This window comes from Natrix helvetica (assembly GCF_964273705.1).
Source record: "Natrix helvetica genome assembly, chromosome: 1".
Classification (NCBI taxonomy): domain Eukaryota; kingdom Metazoa; phylum Chordata; class Lepidosauria; order Squamata; family Natricidae; genus Natrix; species Natrix helvetica.
In genome coordinates this window covers 19308438-19329624 of record NC_138548.1, presented here as the reverse complement: position 1 = coordinate 19329624, position 21187 = coordinate 19308438, and the positions used below count along the sequence as shown (strand labels likewise).

At 47.1% G+C, this 21187-nt stretch overlaps 1 protein-coding gene across 1 annotated transcript; it reads right to left on the bottom strand.

The window, feature by feature from the left end:
- Nucleotides 1-915: 915 nt before the first annotated feature.
- Nucleotides 916-11866, bottom strand: LOC309384063 (uncharacterized protein). The gene is made up of 5 exons (XM_081937243.1): nucleotides 11633-11866; nucleotides 11049-11358; nucleotides 6812-6908; nucleotides 3477-3525; nucleotides 916-2027 (listed from the first exon to the last, which is right to left on the bottom strand). Exons 2-5 carry the CDS (start codon nucleotides 11286-11288, stop codon nucleotides 1898-1900), a joined length of 516 nt encoding a protein of 171 aa, XP_081793369.1. The 5' UTR covers nucleotides 11289-11358; nucleotides 11633-11866; the 3' UTR covers nucleotides 916-1897.
- Nucleotides 11867-21187: the final 9321 nt, after the last annotated feature.

The following is a 21187-nucleotide window of genomic DNA, read 5'->3' as shown; positions in this document are numbered from 1 at the left end:
ACTTCCAGTTTGCTCACAGGGCCAGTTTAAGCCCTCCGACAGAAACTCAAGACCCACCTGTTCCAATTAGCTGGCCTGGCCCATTTATAGTCCCATTTATACCTCCTGGCAAACATTTTATTCTGGGATAGTTTTTAGGGGTAGTTTTTAATGCATTTTTAAATTTTAAATTTTTAAATTTGAACTTTAACTATTATTGTACAGTAAATTATATGTTACCTCCTCCAGCCACATCTACATCTATATCTATATCTATATTTATGTATATTTATTGTGTTTTTAATATGACTGTACACCGCCCCGAGTCCCTTCTGGGAGAGGGCGCGGTTTATAAATTAAATAAAAGTTAAAGTTAAAGTTCAGGGAAGCCTCCTAACGGTCCCTGAAGCCTCCGGAGGGCTTAAACCGACCTTACAAGCAAACCGGAAGCCCCTTCCCGAACTTCCAGTTTGCCCATAGGGCCAGTTTTGTGCGCTCCAGAGGCTTCAGAAGCTTCCCTGAAGCCTCCAGTGGGCCTCCTGGGGGGGGGGACTCTTTTTGCCCTCCCCAGGCTCCTATAAAGCCTCTGGAGCCTGGGGAGGGCGAAAAATGGCTTTAAAAAAGGCTGAACTCAGCTGACAAGGCAACACCTTGCGTGCCCTGACAAATGGCTCAGTGTGCCACATGTGGCACGTGTGCCATAGGTTCGCCATCCCAGTCATAGACCCATGAAAACTTTTTTTTTGAGTATCTGGTTTTGGGAAAAGCTGCATTTGTGACTGTCTCACAATTTAAGGCTGGCAATACATTTGGCTAGCAACTTTCAGGTAACCATCATAATTTTGCATTTCCCAATCTTTTATGCTACCTGAAAACACTTATCCTCTTTTTAGGTTTGCACAAACCTTGAACTTTGTAATACACTTCTCAAGGGACTGAACACATTTGTTTGTTTTATTTATAAATTTCTTACCCGCTTTTTTGATACAAAACAATCTAAAAGGCAAAGTATCACAGCGTACAAGAGTTAAAATAACATAAAATTAAATTAAATTAAGGTGCAGATCAGGCAAAATTATGCATGTTAGACGACATGCACATAAAGCTGCATACAAACTTTAATACTTTTTAAAAATTCAAAAGTAAGGCAGAAAGTGAATATAACAGAATTCAAATCGCTGACAGAAATCACAAATGATTCATCTCTTTCTTTCCTAATTCTGGGTAGACACTTTAACATGAATAAAGAATTATGAAAATACTCATTGCCTTCCTTGAATTCCAGGAGAAATGAAGTAATAATTTAAGCATGGCTGAACTTTTTTGGGGGAGGGATATAGGGGAGGAATCACATTGTTGGGATAAGAAAGGTGCATTTCTGGAAAGTCCTTAACATTTCTTATTAAGGTCTTGTTCCAAAGTTTGGTTATGTAGCAGGGATGTCTGCAAGGTATGGTTAAAAAAAAAAAAAAAAAAACACCAAAATGGTGGCCAGGTGGTGTTGCAAATACACGGATTTTGTGGATTTTTGACTGTGACCACCATGCTTATTTTTTTTACCACATGCTGCAGACACCACTGTATTCGTCAATGTTTCTCAATCTTGGCCACTTGAAAAGGTGTGGACTTCAACTCCCAGAATTCCTCAGCCAACATGGCTGGTTAAGGAATTCTGGGAGTTGAAGTCCACACCTCAAGTGGCTAAGGTTGAGAAACATTGAAGAATACAGTGGTGTCTGCAGCATGTGGTGAAAAAAATAAGCATGGTGGCCACCATTATTCTCGATAATGTTAACACCCTTATCTCCCAGATGATATGCTAGATATGGCATCAGACAGCACCAAGGAAGCCGCTGATATGAAAAAGCAAAGCATTGGTTGTTTCTACATTGTGCCACGTAACGTCCACCTGTGCTTCTTAAATGTGAAGGGTGACAATAGTGGCAAGCAACATGGAGGTTAGGCCAACGTGGAGATAGATTTGGTGACCACAGTCAGGTATCAACAATTGCTGCTGCAAATGGACAATAATCTCCTTCTGGTGGTTGCTATAAGAAAAACAAAAACAGAAAGTCAGTCAAGCAAGTCTGTGGAAGAGAGTTTGGTTTGGCTAAATGAAGGGATACGGGACATCCTTGTGTGTGCTTGGGTGGGGGGGGGGAGAGGTCAAAAAAGTTAAGATGGCAGCCATATAATCAAAGTTCCAGAGTATGTGTGGAAAAGGGGCGGGGCTTCTTTGACATCATCCACAGATACTCCTGAAAAGCTAATCTGATTTATAAAATAGTCCCACCTCCCCTTTATTATTGTGTTGATCTGGATATTGGTTAGATATTTGTAAATTATCCAAAGTTGCTCTTAGTGAGATGCATGGCATATATATTTAATAAATAACTAATTTAATAATAAATGAATTAATTTATCTGAGGGACATTTTTCAGTTTGGTAGTTAACAGAATATGTATTAAATTTAATTTAGCAAATTAATGAATAAATGTACATGTTTTCTACCAATCTCACCTTAATTGCAGAACGTAACTCGACAGTACAATGCTGATTGAATCTTAGTCCGATCTTTACATTCACAACAGAGTACTACCCAGTGGTGAAATTCAATTTTTTTTACTACCGGCTTGCTGGGCGTGGCAGGGAACAATACTGCAAAATCTCCATTCCCACCCCACTCCAGGGGGAAGGATATTTCAAAATCTCCATTCCCACCCCACTCCAGGGGGAAGGATACTGCAAAATCTCCATTCCCACCCCACTCCAGGGGGAAGGATACTGCAAAATCTCCATTCCCACCCCACTCTAGGGGAAAGGATACTGCAAAATCTCCATTCCCACCCCACTCTAGGGGAAAGGATACTGCAAAATCTCCATTCCCACCCCACTCTGGGGCCAGCCAGAGGTGGTATTTGCCAGTTCTCCGAACTATTCAAAATTTCCACTGCAGGATATCTGTCAGAACCTGCTGAATTTCACCCTTGGTTCAACTCCACCCCGAAAGTCATATTATCAATAAATTATAGGTAGTCCTTAACTTATGGCCACAATGGATCCCAAAATTTGTACTGCTAATCAAATCAGTTGTTAACAGGCAATTTGGTGTAGTGGTTAAAAGACTAGAAACTAGGAGGCTGTGAGTTTTGCCCCATTTTGTGACCTTTCTTTGGCCCAGTTGTTAAGTGAATCACTGCAGTTGTGAAGGTTGTTTAACAACACAGTTGTTAAATTCAACTGGCTTCCCACATTGACTTTGTCAGAAGTTCACAAAAGGTGATCACATGACCTTCAGATCACTTTATGACAGTGAAATAGTCATAAATATGAGTCACTGGCCAAGTGTCCAAATTTTGATCATGTGACCGTGGGGATGCTGCAACAGTCATAAGTATGAAACCTGGTCACTTTTTTCAGGGCCATTTTAACCCCGAAGAGTCACTAAGCGAATAGTTGTAAGTTGAGGACTATTTGTAGATGCAAAATTTACTTACATTAAATCCTGAAGCTTCTGAGTCCAGTTTTTCAAGAGCGCAAGTTCATCTGCCAGACGGAAGGCAAAAAAAAAAAAGCTGCTATAAAGAGATACTATATAGCTACTATATACTACTATAAAAAAAGGAGAACTACTATCACCTCCAATGCATTTTAAAAAAAAACTATTAAATTTCAACAAAGGATAAAATATAAAGAAACAGAAAAAAGGGAATTAAAGGGAAAAAAGATAAGAAAAATAACAAAATTAGGACTGCAGAAAAAAAAAGAAAAAGGATAGGAAATTAAAAAAGAGTAACTTCCAACTTCTTTAGGACAGATACAAATATAAACAGTATTTCTATAAGCCTAGATCATTCTAATCTCCAAATCCCCAAATCAAAACTGTCCAGAGTTGTCTCATATAAATTTAACAAATAAAGAAAAGTTTCATTTCTTTCTGCTTCAAGCAAAAAGTCCAAAAGTAGTTTCCAGGCAGAAACTAAGCTAGATAAGAAGCCCCAAATCAACTGACCACATATCAATTTTTCTGCTACCATCCCAGAAAAGATTCAATCAAATTTGTCTGCCCCTCCTCCTCTTCTAATCCTTGTTTTAGCAAATGTATGCATCATCCTGAAAAAGAGGCATTCTGTGGGAAGAATGGAAATGCCTCTTTTCACGGCATACCTGCTATCTTGCATTTTTAGTGGGCATGTAAATTTAATATTTCAATTTAAAAAAAAAAGATTTCCTCCATTAACTTGAGTATCCTGTTAGCATATGCTTAAACAATGAACCAATTAAAATTTGCAGTCTTACAAAACGGAGTGTAGTGGAATTTCAGTGTTTCAGTCCAAACATCTGGATGGTTGGCCAGAGCACCATAAGGAACAGGGCAGCATTTAGAAGCTGAAATCTAATTTTTTTTCCTCATCGTACAGAATACCAGAGTTGGAAGGGACCTTGGAGATCTTCTAGTCCAACCCCCTGCTCAGGAGAGCCTATATCTTTTCCGACAAACAGCTGTCTAATGTCTTCTTAAAAACCTCCATTCTTATCAATAGAAAGTTTTTGCTTCTTTAAAAAAAAAAGGAAAAGATGTAGAACCTTTTTGGAATTCTCTCCAATAGCTCTTATCTGGGTCATGTGACCAGAAGAGAAGCAGATTTAAGGGTGGAGCAGTCAACATTGTGGGTCACACCTACTCGATCCATGAGAGCGAGGGTGTTGCAGGTCCCATTCCAGAGGGTGATACACCTGGTGGGACCCAGAAGAAGGGCCTTCTCTGTGGTGGCCCCCTCTCTTTGGAATATCATTTACCTGGAGTTTAGAACGGCCCCCTCTCTAACACTGTTCCGGAAGGCGCTGAAGATCTGGTTGTGCCAGAGGGCCTGGGAACCCAGAGCGGGATGGCGCCCATTAAATGGCTCGTGTGATCTGCTTTTGCCAGGGCAGGGATGATTTTATTATATTGTACTGTATTAATTTGTGTGATTCTTTTTGTTAGTTTTCATTGTTTTAAATGTGGTTTTATATTCTGTAAGCTGCCTTGAGTCGCCATGGGCGAATAGGCGGCAATATAAATTCAATCAATACATAAATAAATAACCTACACAGGATATCTGCAACTTGTTAACCTTTTAAGACTTGTGGACTTCAACTCCCAGAATTCCACAGCCAGCCATGCTGGTCAACTTGACAAATTTGGGGACCCCTGTTCTAAGCTACCATTCTCTTCTACTTTCATAGAGACACATTGGGGCATTTCCCCTCCCCACGGACCCTGGCTGAATCCAGACCTATTTTCTAACGCAATCTTTCTTCTGCCAGTTTCTTCCTCCTTGCCAAATTTGGTTTAGTTCTGCTCAGTTTGGCAGAGCGATCATATTGATGGGCAAAGATCCTGGCCACCTGTACGACCGGTCTCTTAGCAACCATTTGAAGTTATGACTGACCCCCCCCCAAAAGAAACTTATGACCCAGATTCAAAGTTCTGACATCACCATCTTAACCCCCGCTGCCTTGTTATCATATCTGAACGCTTAGCCATTTTCAGTATCCTGCAGTCATGTGACTGCAATTTAAGATATATATATATATATATATATATATATATATATATATATATATATATATATATATATATATATATATATATATATATATATATATATATATATATATATATATATATATATATACACATACACACACACATACACACATACATACATATGCATGCATGCTGGAAACTGGTTTACTTCTAGTTTCCAGTAAAAAAACAACATCACCTATTTAGAACAATGGATTTGCTTAACGACTGTGGCATTTGCTTAATGCTGGTGGCATTCTTTTAATGATCTCTGCAAAAAATGTCATAACATCAGGTAGGCCAAACAATGACCTGCTTAATGATTAGCACAATTTACAACTGTGATTCTGGGCATAGTTACAGTCATAAGTCAAGGACTCCCTATTTGTAATTTCATTTCGTTGTGTAGGAAGTTAGCACCCACCTAGGAAAATAAGATATTTTAGGAAATATTAAGAGGACAGAATATTTCCCCTAAAAGGGAGGCAGAAACTCAATAGACCCCCCCCTTTATCGATGGGCCATTAAGACCTGAGCCAGTCTATTCTACATAACAAAGATCTACCCCCTTCAACTCCAGGGTGATGGGATTAAGACATGGTCCCCAGGACATGATAGGATTAGCCCTCTGCCCATCTAGCAACAGAACTCACCACGTGGCACCTGGGAAAATTACATCACCCAGCAAGATTCACCAGAACTGAGACACAGTCAGCCTACAAAGTTAGCTAAGACTTGCTCAGGGGTGAAATCAACTTACCTTCGTTACTGGTTTGCAAATGTTAGTGTGCACAGAATCTTCTGCGCATGTGCAGAGCGTCAAAAATGGGACAATGAGGATGTCATCACGGGTGGGTGGGCGGAGCTTCCCACGGCCACCGCTATCGGTTCACTCCAACCGGATAGAACCGGCTGAATTGCACCACTGCCCCCACGCCCTGGGAATCTGACAGCCAATGGGATACATTTCTTGTACAGGAACAGGAAACTCTAAGGTGGGGCCCAAGAGAGGGTATAAAACTTATGCTCTCCCAGCATCTCTTCCCTTTTCTTTCTTCAAGATCTTCAAGGCATGTGACCCACTTTTCCCCCAGGACCTCAATCCATGTGATCCTGTCCACCATTAAAAACCATCTTTCCAAACAGCCAACATGTTTTCAGTGTCTTTCTCCCCACTTTGGACTGAATACAGAAGGACATTTCTTCCAACAGTTGCATTGAGTTGGGAAGTATAAAAACAACCCACCCAGCTCTTCTCACCTTCCAGAACTTTCTTTTCGAATTCTTTCAGACGCAAGCGAGCATTTAGCTCAGCCACCTGAGAGGTCAGATTGGATGCATTTGCTTCTAGCATTCTCTGTAGCAGACAGGGGAGGAAAAAGAAACAAAACACACAATCCTTTCAGAAAACATCCTCCTTACAAGCAAATTTCAAAGACGATCTACTGAGAGGGAAGTTTTTCTACATTTACGTTGCGTACAACTGTGTCTTTCACAGACATTTTGACTCAATTCTATATGCCACTTTAGTGGCCCTTATGCTCAGATCAGGGTGGGTTCTATACAAAAATTGAAAGGATTTTATTAAACTTTACAGTCCATTACAAAAAGGAAAACCAGCACTCCAAGATCAATATCTATATATTTATCTATATAAAAACGGCTGTGTGTATGTGTGTGCATGCGCGCTCCAGCATAACTCTGTAAAGCCTCAAGCAATTTTAACCACACTTGGCAGACAAATGACTTACACTCTGGAAACAAATACTGTGGGGGGTAAGACACCCCTAAAACCCCTCGGAGTGAGTTTTCTGTTAAGATACAGCCTGTTGTGCCTTAAAATGGCTTCTACTGTACAGCGCAATAGAATTGCCATGGTAACGGCTTCACAGTACTCCACAAGGGGGCTCCCTCTGGCAAGGGGGAAATCCAACATTAGAAATTAGATTTGGACTGGACATTTTCCCCTTATAAATAAATACCAGGGCAACACCGGGTTATCAGCTAGTATAAAATATTTTTAAAACTAGACGGATGATTTTGGACCAACCAGCCTCTCTCAGCCCAACCCATCACACAGTGATGTGTGTGTGTGTGTGTGTGTGTGTGTGTGTGTATGTATATATACACATACATACATACATATATATCAGTGGTGGGTTCCTGCCGGATCGCACCGGATCGCACGCTCCCTTTTGGCGCTAAACCCGGAAGTACGGTGTTGCCCCGCCCCTGGCGACGCGACGACACTTGCCTGCGCTCCACCAGCTCGGCTGGGAACGGAGACGTTTCCTCAGCGGAGCGGAGCGCCTGAAAGGGACGCAGGCTCAGCCTGCCAGGCTGCCACCACTCCACTGAAGACATTGCTGAGCAGAGAAACGTCTCCGTTCCCAGCCGAGCTGGTGGAGCGCAGGCAAGCGTCGTCGCGTCGCCAGGGGCGGGGCAACACCGTACTTCCGGGTTTAGCGCCGAAAGGGAATGTGCGATCCGGTGCGATCCGGCAGGAACCCACCACTGATATATATGTGTGTTATATTTGTGCTGATAAATAAATAAAGGTTTTCTGCCTGGATGGTCTTCTGTAATGAGCCGAAGGACAGAAAGGGGGAGTAGTGAGCTCCCTCCCATATTTGGGCATACCAGGGGTTGTAACACACACACACACATACATACATACATACATACATACGTATGTATATATATGCATGTTGTATTTGTGCTGATACATAAATAAAGGGAGTAATAAAACAAGAAGTGTCCTTAAAGTGATTAAAACAGATTTGTGATATGCTTTTTATAAGAATCTAATCTGCTCCCCATGCCTGCCTCTGCCTTTTCCCAATGTTTTCTATTCTTCCTTTCCAAGGAAGGCTGGAGATACATAGTCCCTGTCAATAAAGATAGTTTTCCTTTAACAGAAGACCAACAGAATCCCCCCCCCATTTTCTTCATTCTTTAGGGTGGGGGATAAGCAATCTCATTGACATCTCTGCCCCTTTTTTGCAAATTACCAACTGGGCAACATAGCCTTTACCTGAACTACTGAATGAGACAGTTGGGTTCCAAGAATACTGGGGCTTCGTAGTCCACCCAATTAGGTTACACCAGATAGTTTTATTCTGATGCATGAGAAGAGTCCAAAATAAGCATAGCATCCCCTTCTCTCCTTCAATGTGAGTCCCTTTCACACTGTACTTGTAAAGCACATTTCCTCTCAGGGTGGGTTTTGTAAGGAAACAAAATTAAAAGCAAACAGTCATAAATTATTAGATCTTTGATCATAGTAAAGTGTTACTGACTCTCTGCAAAAGTTAATGGGAATGTGCAATTAACTTGTTCTCAGTTTATCTCCTTCCTACCAAAATTGTCGGTTTCTAATTCTAAGAGACCAGATTTGGTTAGTGGTTAAGACAACCAGGAGACTGTGAGTTCTAATCCTGCCTTAGGCATGAAAGCCAGCTGGGTAACTTTGAGCCAATCATTAGGAGACTGTGAGTTCTGGTCCTGCCTCATCTATGAAAGCCAATTGGGTGACCTTGGTCCAGTCACTCTCTTAGCCCAACTACCCCACCGACTTGTTCTAAAGGGGAAAATGGGAGAAAGAAAAGAGTATTTGCCAACTTGAATAGTGCATTGAAAAATAAAGCTGTGATATAAATATCTTCTTTGGTGAAAGGCAAAGCCATCATGATTAGTTTTGATGTGGACATTGAGACTCTAGAAAGAGGGCAGAGAAGAGCAGCAAAGATGACTAGGGGACTGGAAGCTAAAACATATGAAGAACGGTTGCAGGAACTGGATATGTCTAGTTTAATAGAAAGAAGGGCTAGGGGAGACATGATAGCAGTGTTCCAATATCTCAGGGGTTGCCACAAAGAAGAGGGAGTCAAACTATTCTCCAAGGCACCTGAGGGTAGAACAAGAAGCAATGGGTGGAAACTGATCAAGGAGAGAAGCAACTTAGAACTGAGGATAAATTTTCTGACAGTTAGAACAATTAATCAGTGGAACAACTTGTCTCCAGAAGTTATGAATGCTCCAACACTGTAAGTTTTTAAGAAGATGTTGGATAGCCATGTGTGTTGTAGGGTTTCCTGCCTAAGCAGGGGGTTGGACTAGAAGACCTCCAAAGTCCCTTCCAACTTTGTTATTCTATTCTATTCTATTCTATTCTATTCTATTCTATTCTATTCTATTCTATTCTATTCTATTCTATGTTTTATTTCTATTCTATCTTCAAAATCCAGCTATACATGTAGCTATACGTTTCCTCCTATTTCATCCCCATGTGCTGGTACTCCTGACTCTTATCCAGGGCTCTCTGTAGAACCATCCACAAATGGAAACTACACCCTGTTATACTATTTTAATTCACCTCCCTTTCCAGTCTTCCCAAGACGAAACATTTCCATTTCATTTTTCTTCATGGAAACTACATATTCTATTATCCACCACCAAGGCTCTCTCCTGCCTCTGTCCCCCCCCCCCCCTTTGCTTAGCTGGGGGAAACATTGTTCCTGAAATATAAGTAGGCTATCTCAGGGCTCTCCATCCTTGGCAACTTTAAGCCTGGCAGACTTCAACTCCCAGAGTTCCACATCCAGCTGGCTGTGGAATTCTGGGAATTGAAGTCCACCAGGCTTAAAGTTGCCAAGGTTGCAGACCCCCGGGCTATCTCATCAAGATAACAAAACGTTGTCACAGTTTTTCTGTTTTGTGTTGGTGCCCTAATCCTTATCTAAATTCCAACTATTTTGGTTTAGATTTTTAAAAAGAATTTTGAATTGTTTGGATTTAGATATCTGGATATTAGTTTGAGAGATCCAATAGAGGCAAAGTATATAAAAACACAGTTTTGAAGAATTTTACAGGATTATAGGACCCTAGGAAGGAAAGTTTTGGACTTTGCTCTTTGTTTTGTGTCTCTGCAAATGTCTTCAAAGATAATTGGAGTTTGGGATTTCAAAGTTCAATGGTATTGCAAGAAATAGATGACTAACATCCTTCTCAGTGATTGGAGAGTTCCTGATGCCTTATTGTGGTTGGAAGGAACACCTGTCATTCATTCCTCAGCCCGCCCCCAACTCTAGAGTTTTACTGGGAAACAGAAACTAAATGAAGCCATTTCTGGAGATGCTGTTCTGCCTCCCTGCGGTGATTGATACATAAAAATGATCCGGTTCAAGTCGAGAGTCAGGATTCAGCATCTTTACTGTCCAAACTGACCACTGTAAAGCCATGTAGTGGCTGTAGGCAAGAGTTTCCACAATTTCCAGATTTTTTTAATGCTTTGGAAACATTCCCAGTGGCAAAATAATACTTATCCGTGGCTAGATGGCACCTGATCAAAGATGCATTTCAATTGCTTTCTATCTCATTTTAAAAGCAAACAAGGAAAGCTTTCTTAGACCCATGTTTCCTTTAGACTGCAGATTCCCGGGATCCGCTCCCTACCCCGACTCCCACCCCACCCCCGGCAATCCCAATCCGCCCCTACCGTGTGATTCCGACAAGATTCCCAGCGCCTGGCGGCCACTTGAATGGTTTGATTCGCTCTCTGCAAGGGGGACAACATGCCTCCATCCGGCCAGTCCTCCCCTTCTTGTTGGATTGCAAAGTGGCATAGTCCGGCCGCTAAAATGAGGATGATGGCAAACTCGGCTGTGGAAAGGGCGGCCCACGCCTTCCAATTATCCCAGCGGAATCCGAGCTGGCCTCCTTCTTCCTCCGTGGCCATGGCTGATGTGGGGGTGGCCGATCCCCGACCGGCGGTTCCTCTTGGGCAACCGCGGGACTGGAACGGAACTCTTCGGTCAACAGAGGGGGAAAAATAACATTAGAAAGCACCAGGTTTTTTTTTGGGGGGGGGGGGGGTTATCCAAACATCAGACCTTGACGCTTGGGCGCAAAGGGCATCGTCGAATAAGGCAGGTTACGCCTTGAACCCAGGAAACTCCCACCCACCCACCTCGCAAAATTGCCAGGTTTGGGGCAAAGCGGTAGAATTACGACCAAAAAAGCCCCAAGAGCGGTCAATTGAACATCCTGCTATAGGGATGGCAAGCGGTGACAGGACCCGACCTGCTAAAGCAGCTCTCCGCCTCCGGGATCGTCCGCAAAGAGCAGGAGAAAGGGCGGCTGGTGGGCAAAAGGCTTCCCGGGACCTTGGTTTCCTTTCTCTTCCCAGAACCTTTGGGGTTTCCGCGCCCCCAGAAACTTCTCCTCCTCCTCCTCCTCCTCTTCGGCGGAGCCTCGACCGAGCCGCAACCAAAAAACCCAACCAACCAATCTCAGCGGAGAGGCGCTCCAGGGGATTTAAGCGCACAGCGCTCGCAGCTGCAGCCACTCCCAGCTCTCCCGCCCACCTGCTACCTGAGCCAGTGAGGGAAAGAGAGAGAGAGAGAGAGACTGAGATGGACTGGAGCCGCCGCAATCGCTTCTGGGAAATGAAGTTCTGCTGGAGCTTTGGTCAAGGGTCCGCCTCCCGCGACCCGCCGGCTCCAGAGAGAAGCGCCGGCAGCTTTGCCTCCCTCGCCTCCCATTGGACTGTGCAGATGGACTCCCGTTGCCAAGCCTTTCAGCGGCTGAGATATGGCTAGGGCGGGACTTTCGGAAGTTTCTCCATCGTTATCCCAAACCGCTTTTCAGAAAGTCGCTGTTGTGATTGGGTAACGGGATGTGTGTCATTCCCTAAAGGGGAAAAAAAACCACAACCACTTCTAGACAATTTGGGATAATTTATCCAGGTGTGGGAAGCGCTGGACTACGCTCTACCCCCTGGCTTATTCCACGCTAATCCAGAACGGTGGGAGCAGTGGTGGGTTCCTCCCGGATCGCACCGGATCGCGCGCGCTCCCTTTCAGCGCTCCACCTGGCTTGCGCGCTCCCTTTCAGCGCTCCACCTGGCTTGCGCGCTCCCTTTCTGCGCTCCACCTGGCTTGCGCGCTCCCTTTCAGCGCTCCACCTGGCTTGCGCGCTCCCTTTCAGCGCTCCACCTGGCTTGCGCGCTCCCTTCCGGCGCTGAAACCGGAAGTACAGTCTTGCCCCGCCCCTGGCGAAGCAACGACGCCTGCCTGCGCTCCACCAGCTCGGCTGGGAACGGAGATGTTTCCTCAGCGGAGCGGAGCGCCTGAAAAGACTTTTCAGGCGCTCCGCTCCGCTGAGGAAACATCTCCGTTCCCAGCCGAGCTGGTGGAGCGCAGGCAGGCGTCGTTGCTTCGCCAGGGGCGGGGCAAGACTGTACTTCCGGTTTCAGCGCCGGAAGGGAGCGCGAGAGCCAGGTGGAGCGCTGAAAGGGAGCGCGCAAGCCAGGTGGAGCGCTGAAAGGGAGCGCGCAAGCCAGGTGGAGCGCTGAAAGGGAGCGCGCGCGATCCGGTGCGATCCAGCAGGAACCCACCACTGGGTGGGAGGATTTAGGCACCGCAGTGCTTTATTCATACTGTACTACTGTTGGAAGAAATGTCCTTCTGGGTTCGGCTCCAAGTGGGGAAAAAGACATTGGAGACATGGAGGCTGCTTGGAAAGATGGTTTATTGGTGGACAGGATCACATGGCTTGAGCTCCTGAACAAAAAAGGTGATCACATGCTTCAATGTTGGTGGAGAAAAAGAGAAGGAAGACCTGAGATGTTGAGTCCCTGGTTTTATGCCCTCTCTGGCCTTTGATCTTGATCTTGTCTTCTGATTGTTTGTCAGACTCCCATGGGACCATGCAGGGGCAACTCTCTAGGCTGCGTTTTGAATCCAGGTTTGATTGAATTCTCAGATGCCATGTGGGGAGTTGGGTAAAGGGCCAATATTATCATGCCTTAATCCCATCCCCCTGGAGCTGAAGGGGAGAACTCTTTATTATGTAAAGGGACTGGCTTGGCCTTCTTAATGACCCATTGACAAAGTGGGTGGAGGCAGAAAGCTACAGGGAGCTACTCTCAATTTAAAACACGTTTCTTCCTTTTCACATCCAGGGAAATATAATATTCTGCCTTTTCAATATTTCCTAGGATATTTCATTTTTCTGGGAGAGGGCTGGGTGATAACTTTCCACACTACTGAAGATAGTAAGGTGAGGTTGGCTATTTTGTGAGTCTGGAAATACAAAGTCAAAGAAAAGCCTTTATTTTCCCCCTTTCTAATGTGAGATGAAACTCAAATACTTTGACCACCAAATAAGAAGGAAGGACTCACTGGACAAGAGCCTAACGCTGGGAACGATTGAGGGCAAAAGAATAAGGGGACGACAGAGAATGAGTGGCTGGATGGAGTCACTGAAGAAGTAAGCATGTGCCAAGCATGAAATCCTCTTACCTTCTTACCTTCGCTACTGGTTTGAAACCGGGAGCACAAACGGTGCTTCTGAGCATGCCCAAAAGCTTCTGTGCATGCGCAGAGTGTCCATGATGACAACTGGGTGGAGCCTCCTGCCGCGGCCTCTATCAGTTCGCCCAAATTGGCAGAATACCACCTCTAGCGTGAGCTTGAATGTACTCCAGAGGATGGTAGAGGACAGGAAGGCCTGGAAGAATGTTATCCATGGGGTCGCTAAGGGTCAGACACGACTTCGCAACTAACAACAACAACATCGTGACATACAATATAATAAGTATACACTAGCAACTAGCCTAAAGCTTATGCACGACATATTCTACAATTTATAAACCTTATTTAAGGTTTATTCTTTGTTCAAGCTACCTAGAATTAGTGTTTTAAAACCAAGCTTCTGCATATTAAAACGATGCATGAACACTGCAAGGCAGTGACATGCACAGCTTCTGGCTTGAGATATGTACCAGGCACCGCATGATACATATAAACAAGAAAAGTGATAAGGGAATACCAAAGGGGCGAAATGAAAGGGCTGAGTGCTTAGCAAAGTTTGGTGTAAAGGCTGAACTAATTTTAAACGTTTAGATGTGATAGTAGATTATAGGCGGACTTGGGCCTATCAACTGGGCCTGGGAAGGATGGACAAGTGACTGGAGATAGGAATGCATAAAATATACTGAGATCTGTAACCGATGTGATCTCTTTTGTTTGTATGCTTGGAGGTCCACCAGTTTCTGCAAAAGTTCTAATAAAAGGCTTTGTTATTTCCAACAATTTTAGTGTGAGCTTCATTTCTCACATTAACTATCCCTTCCCATGGTTTATATTTCTCCCCAATTTCTGTCTCCTACATATCTTTCTTGCAGACCAAGGCAAAACTATGGCTTACTGTACAAAGCACAGTGATCCTCTGCTTCACATAGCAGAGGATGGCATAATTGTGATTCACGATTCACAATGGTGAGAGTTTACACTGTATAGGCTGGTGTGATTTTTCAGTTAGTACAGATCAGTGGTGGGATTCAAATTTTTTTGAATGGGTGAGCGTGGCTCAGTGGGCGTGGCAGGGGAAGGTTACTGCAAAATCCCAATTTCCTCCCAATCAGTTGGGACTCAGGAGGCAGAGAATAGATGAGGACAGGACCAGTCAGAGGTGGTATTTACCAGTTTTCCAGTAAAGTGGAGGAAGGGGTCACGTGAGGGTTTAGCACAGCCTGATTGGTCCATTAGACTGAGAGAAAACTTCTTAACCTTCAGCTTCTCCTGTTGGTTCCCAGTTTCCTCTCAGTCTGGTCCAAAGCACTGTGCTTGGTTCCTAGTGGGAAATTATCTAGCTACTTAGTTGAATCAATTATTGCTGATCTTTTGACTAATTGGATATTCTAAAGACTAAATTTCCGATCTAAATTTACAAGCTTGACAGGACCGTCTGGTACAGTCCTAGAGAGACGGGGGGAGCCCTGTGGGGGTGTTTTTTTCTCCTCCCCCCTGGCGGGCTGGACGCTCTGGATCGATCTCCGGGTGTTCGGGCGGGCCGAGCGTTCCAGCTGCGTCAATAGCCTCCTCCAGCAGCCCGCAACGAAAGAAAGAAGAAAAATAGCGAGAGCGCCTCAGGGGTAAGCAATCCGAGCCGCAGCGCGACATACAGCGCGAAGACCGGCCTGCCGCCTCCCTCACAGTCACCCCGCTTTCCCCGCGATGTTTTTTAGCCGCGGACGTGACGTTTTTCACTTTAAAAGGAAGAAAAAGTTCTGTGACTGAGGGGGCTTGAGGCGGGACGCTGCGAGACCGGCCGCCTGAAGACGTTTTTGCACGGGCGAACCTCCGGTGGCCATTTTGAAAGGCCTCCATGTGCGACGGGCCTAGGCCTCGCTGGGCCCAAAACGCTTCCCTGCATCCCAAGCTACCACAGGCCAACCGATTCCAGATTCCTCGGCAGCCTGCAACTAGGACTCATTAAGAGATACTTTGCTGGGACAAGTGAGTGGGGCGATGGCGGCGCGATCCAAAGCGGCACAGGCTGCACCCATTCAGGCCCCGGAAGACAGGGAAGGCCCCGCTGAGTCTACCAGGCCTCGGGCCTCCAGACCATCTGCTGCCAGCAGGCCCTCTAGAGCGATGGAAAGGGATGAACTCAGGCGTTCCAGAGCCCTGGAAAGAACCATCACCAGGGCTGAAAAGAAAGCAAAATCTGCCAGGCCCAGATCCAGATCTCCTCTGGCGGAGGCACCTGGCCGTTCCCCCTCCTGCAATAGGGGTTTCAGCCCATCTTCCCCCTCAGTTTCCCCAACCGGGTCTGACAGGAGTGGGGGGCGAGGGGAATCTCCTGTACCTACTAACTCCCCTGGGGCAGAGGAGATCGATATGGCTGACCCTCTAGAAGGCCCATCTGAAGATTTCCCCAAGAGGTCTGGTAGGGGGTTGGCTCCAAGGGGACATGAGTATGACTATGATGAGGATGATCTAGATCATTTGCCTGAAAGTCTGAAGCGATTAATTTCTGCAGCCATATCCAGGGGCATAGCCCAAAGGGATAGGGTTCCCCAGCACAACAGGGCCCATGCCTTCAGTAGATCGAGATCTAGGGCCTCTTCGCCTTCGCTCCTAAGTGAGGTTTCTTCCAGGGGGGTGGAACATAGACAGGATGATCTGGGATTCTCGGAAGATGAGGATGCTGCTCCTGACTCCCCCCCTCTTCCAATTTATTCCTCCCGGCCATGTTCAAGCCCTTGCTCAGGAAGGCTAGGAAGACCACTAAGGTGGGGACAGGGGACCCCACAGTCCCTCCCCCCAGGGACCCGGACACGGCCATGTTCTCGAATACTGCCACAAATAAGGAGGAGATTCCTGCTCCTCCAAATTTTTTGGAAGCGGCCACTAGTCAGTGGACTCGTCCCTCCCATTTTGCTTCCCCAGGCAGCAACGACCATCGCGCCTATAATTTAGAGAAATCCTTCGTACAGGCACTCCAACTGCCTACCATAGACCCGCCCATAGCTGCCCTGGTCTCCTCCTCCCCGGTTGTATCGGGATGCGGCAGACAAGTTAAAACCAGAAGATAAGAGGGCTGAACTAACGCTGCGGAAGAACTTCAACGCTGCCGCATGGGCGGTGAGGGCGGCAGCCGCAGCCTCGTATTTTAACCACACGACGGTGATGTGGCTCCGCCAGCTACAGGATCGGATCCCGATCCAGGACGACCGCATCCATCAGGATATTACCAAGATCATGGCCGCTTGCCAGTTCTCCGCTGATGCGACCCTGGACGCTGTGAGGTTTGGCTCCAGCGCCCTGGCCACATCAGTCGCCTCCTGCCGCTTACTCTGGCTTAGGAACTGGCAAATAGACAACAAGGCAAAGTGGGACTTGATAGCGGCCCCATTCACGGGCCAGAGTCTGTTTGGCGCGGCCCTGGACCCAATAGTAATAGAAAACAAAGACAAGAAGAAAGTCATGCCTACCACCACCAAAAAGGCCGAGCCCCGTAATCACCCATATCGTAGACCCTCCTTTAGAGGTTCTGACAGGGATCAGGATTATCGTTTCCAATCCTACAGACAGGATAGGCAGTTTCATCGGCCTGCCTATCAGGACCGTTCTCGCTACCGGCCGCAGTCCAAACGGCCCTTTCGTGGGGGGGGGGGGGGGGCGGCCGCCCCTTCCGCAGAGGGAAATGACTCGAACCCGAGTCATCCCATCGGCGGCCGTCTTGCTCTGTTCGCGGACCAATGGGACGAGATAACCATGGACGGCTGGGTCCGAGCCACAGTACGTCACGGGCTGAGGTTGGAATTTCTCTCCAAACCCCCGAGGTTCTTCAAGATTTTTTCCCCCGCCAGGAGTCCGGAACGTCGTCATCTTATGGACCTTGCAGTCGCTCATCTATTGGAAATTCGAGTGGTGGAGGTCGTTCTGGAGCGGGGGCAGGGCTACTACTTAAATCTGTTTGTAGTCCCGAAAGCCTCGGGGGGTTGGAGGGCAATCCTGGACTTGAAACGCCTGAACCACTACTTGGTCTACAGGCGGTTCAAGATGTCATCTCTGAAATCGATCCTACAGGGCATAAGAAGGGGGGATTACATGGCCTCAGTAGACCTTACGGAGGCCTATCTCCACATCCCCATTCTCCAAGGTCACCGCCGCTATCTTCGGTTCTCCCACAAGGGGGAACGCTACCAATACCGAGCCCTCCCATTCGGTCTGGCCTCAGCACCCCGCACCTTCACCAAGGTTCTGGCAGCACTGGCGGCTCACCTACGAGCTATCCCGGTGAGACTCCAGTGCTATCTGGACGATGTACTAGTCCAGGCAGGGTCCCTCTTGGGGGCAGTCTCGGACCTCCGTTTGACCATCCGCTGGTTCCAGTCACTGGGCTTCTCGGTGAACTTCTCAAAAAGCCATCTGAACCCGTCGAGGCAGATCCTCCATTTGGGGACGGTAATAAACTCAGTGTCAGGGAGGGTGCGCCTGTCTCCAGACCGCCTAGTCAGCTTAAGACAGTTAGTTACCTCCGTCCAAAGAAAAAGGTCTGTTTCCATTCTGACCTTATCCCAACTCCTGGGGAAGATGGTATCCTGTATAGGGATTGTCCCCTGGGCCAGACTCCATCTTCGTCCTCTTCAATGGGCCTTAATTCCGGCTCAAAAGAAGATGATGAGCAACTCCCTGCGACTGGTCCCCATACCGACGGACGTGAGATTGTCCCTGAAGTGGTGGTTGTCCCCAGCGATCCGACAGGGGGGGCCCTTTTGGGAGCTAGAGAGAGTGACTGTCACGACAGATGCGGCTGGGGGGCCGTAATGGGCACCAACATGGCCCAGGGACGTTGGACTGCCTCAGATCTCAGCCACAATATCAATTGGCTGGAATTAAAGGCAGCGAGACTGGCTCTCCAAAAATTCCACAGACACCTGCAGGGCCGTCACGTCCTCCTGCTCACCGACAACGTGGCAACAAAAGTGCATGTAAACCGCCAAGGGGGGACCCACTCCCGCGCCCTCTGGCGGGAAGCACAGGCCCTGGGATTGTGGGCGGAGAGACACCTGGCTTCAATCGTGGCAGAGCACATCTCCGGAGTATCCAACCACCAAGCGGACTGGCTGAGCCGAGCGACACTGGACAATGGCGAGTGGCAGCTGGCTCCAGAATTGTTCCAAAGCATTTGCCGGAGATTCGGCACGCCGCTGGTGGACTTGTTCACCAATCCTGAGAACGCCCAACTGCCAAGGTTCTTCTCCCGGTTCCAGTCTCCCCGGGCAGAGGGCACCGATGCCCTCTGGTGCCCATGGCCTCCAGGCCTTCTCTACACCTTCCCGCCCCTACCCCTCATCCCCGGGACGATTCGGAAGATAGTGGCAGAGAGGGCGAGGGTTATAATGTTGGCCCCTTATTGGCCTCGGAGGTCCTGGTTCGCGGACTTGATCCAGCTGTCAGTGTCCGAACCGTGGAGGATACCCCTAGGGGACTTAGTTCTACGACACTGCGTCCTAGTTCATCCAGACCCGCAATGGCTCAAGCTAGCCGCTTGGCTCTTGAGCGGGGACTCTTAAGGGGGAGGAAGCTATCCTCGGGGGTCATTGCGACCTTGGAGGCCTCTAGGAGGCCCTCCACTACCAGAATTTACAACGCCACCTGGGCTGCCTTTGACAGGTGGTGCGTCTCCCTTGGGTTTGATCCCTCTAGGGCCACGGTCCCAGACGTCCTTGAGTTCCTACAGAAGGGACTGGAGGACAGCCTGTCCCACAACACTCTTAAACATCAGGTAGCGGCCTTGGCCACCATCCTGAAGGGGGAGGGGTCCTTTTCCCTTTCCCACTCCCTGTTGGTTAAACATTTTCTGAAAGGGGCGGTAAATCTCCGACCGCCTACAGTTCACAGGTTTCCCACCTGGGACCTTCCCTTGGTTCTAAGGGCCTTGACGGGGTCTCCCTTCGAACCCTTTAGGACTATCCATATGCGCCTACTCACCCTTAAGGTGGTTTTTCTAGTGGCCATCACTTCGGCCAGGCGTATATCGGAGTTAGGAGCTCTCTCAGCACGCAGTGATCTGTGCTAGTGCACCAGGACAGGGTCGTCCTTCGTTTGGACCCGTCCTTTGTTCCTAAGGTGAACACGCCATTTCACAGGGCTCAGGAAATTGTCCTGCCCAACTTCTGCCCTAACCCATCTAGGGAGAGGGAGCAGGTGTGGCACAGGCTGGACGTCCGGCGCGCCGTTCGTATCTACCTAAAATGGACAGAGAGCATACGTAAGACGGAGGCGCTTTTCGTCTCTTTTAGGCCGGGGTCGTTGGGAGCGAGGGTTTCTTCCTCCACTATTGGACGGTGGATTAGACAAGCCATAGCTGAGGCGTATGGAGCTTCGGGACAGTCACCTCCCCAGGGCATCACCGCTCATTCGACCCGGAGTGCTGCTACTACTGCAGCATGGGCTACCAGGGCTCCTCTCGAGGATATCTGCCGGGCGGCTACCTGGGCGTCTCCTACCCCTTTCATTAGACACTACCGGCTAGATGTGTACGCCTTGGCTGAGGTATCCTTCGGTAGGAGGGTTCTCCAGAGGGTGGCGGCCGATCCTCCCCCTGGGACCCAGTCTACCCTCTCTGGGACGTAACTTTGGCATGTCCCTCACGTGACCCCTTCCTCCACTTTACTGGAAAAAGAACGTTGGTCTTACCTGAATGTTTCTTTTAAGGAAAGTGGAGGAAGGGGTCACAATCCTGCCCTAGTTAGTTAGACAGGGTCGGTGGGGGGAGGCCCGGGTGGGCTTGTCCTTGTGTTTCTTGTATCTTGCAGAAGACCTTGACATCGCGGAAACTGGGAACCAACAGGAGAAGCTGAAGGTTAAGAAGTTTTCTCTCAGTCTAATGGACCAATCAGGCTGTGCTAAACCCTCACGTGACCCCTTCCTCCACTTTCCTTAAAAGAAATGTTCAGGTAAGACCAACGTTCTTTCTCTGAGCTACTCAAAATTTCCACTACCGGTTCTCCAGAACTGGTCAGAACCTGCTGAATACCACCTCTGGTACAAATCTAAGCAGCCTCCACACAATTTATGAACCTTTTAAAATATCTTAAAGTTTTACAGAGAACATAAAATAACACATAATTAAAAGAAAGAAAGAAAAGTGCAGAAAAAGGGTAAAAGAATAGAATGAAGAGCTCTCAATTTCCTTTGCAGCAAATACATAATTACAATATTACTGTTACTGTTACTCTTATGATTCCAGAAAAAGCTATTTTTTTCTATTACCCTTTTTTCTCTAATCCTGAAAACCAACAAATCATAAGTCCGTTTTTTTAAATTTCATGTAAAA

What these genes read in the sequence shown, in the direction of transcription:
- LOC309384063 (XM_081937243.1), bottom strand. Translation starts at nt 11,288, where the DNA reads ATGGCCACGGAGGAAGAAGGAGGCCAGCTCGGATTCCGCTGGGATAAT. An exon ending in CGAAAAGAAAGTTCTGGAAG is followed by an intron (nt 3,526 to 6,811) that starts GTGAGAAGAGCT and finishes TCCGTCTGGCAG; the next exon opens with ATGAACTTGCGCTCTTGAAA. An exon ending in CAGAAGCTTCAGGATTTAAT is followed by an intron (nt 2,028 to 3,476) that starts GTAAGTAAATTT and finishes TTTTTCTTATAG; the next exon opens with CAACCACCAGAAGGAGATTA.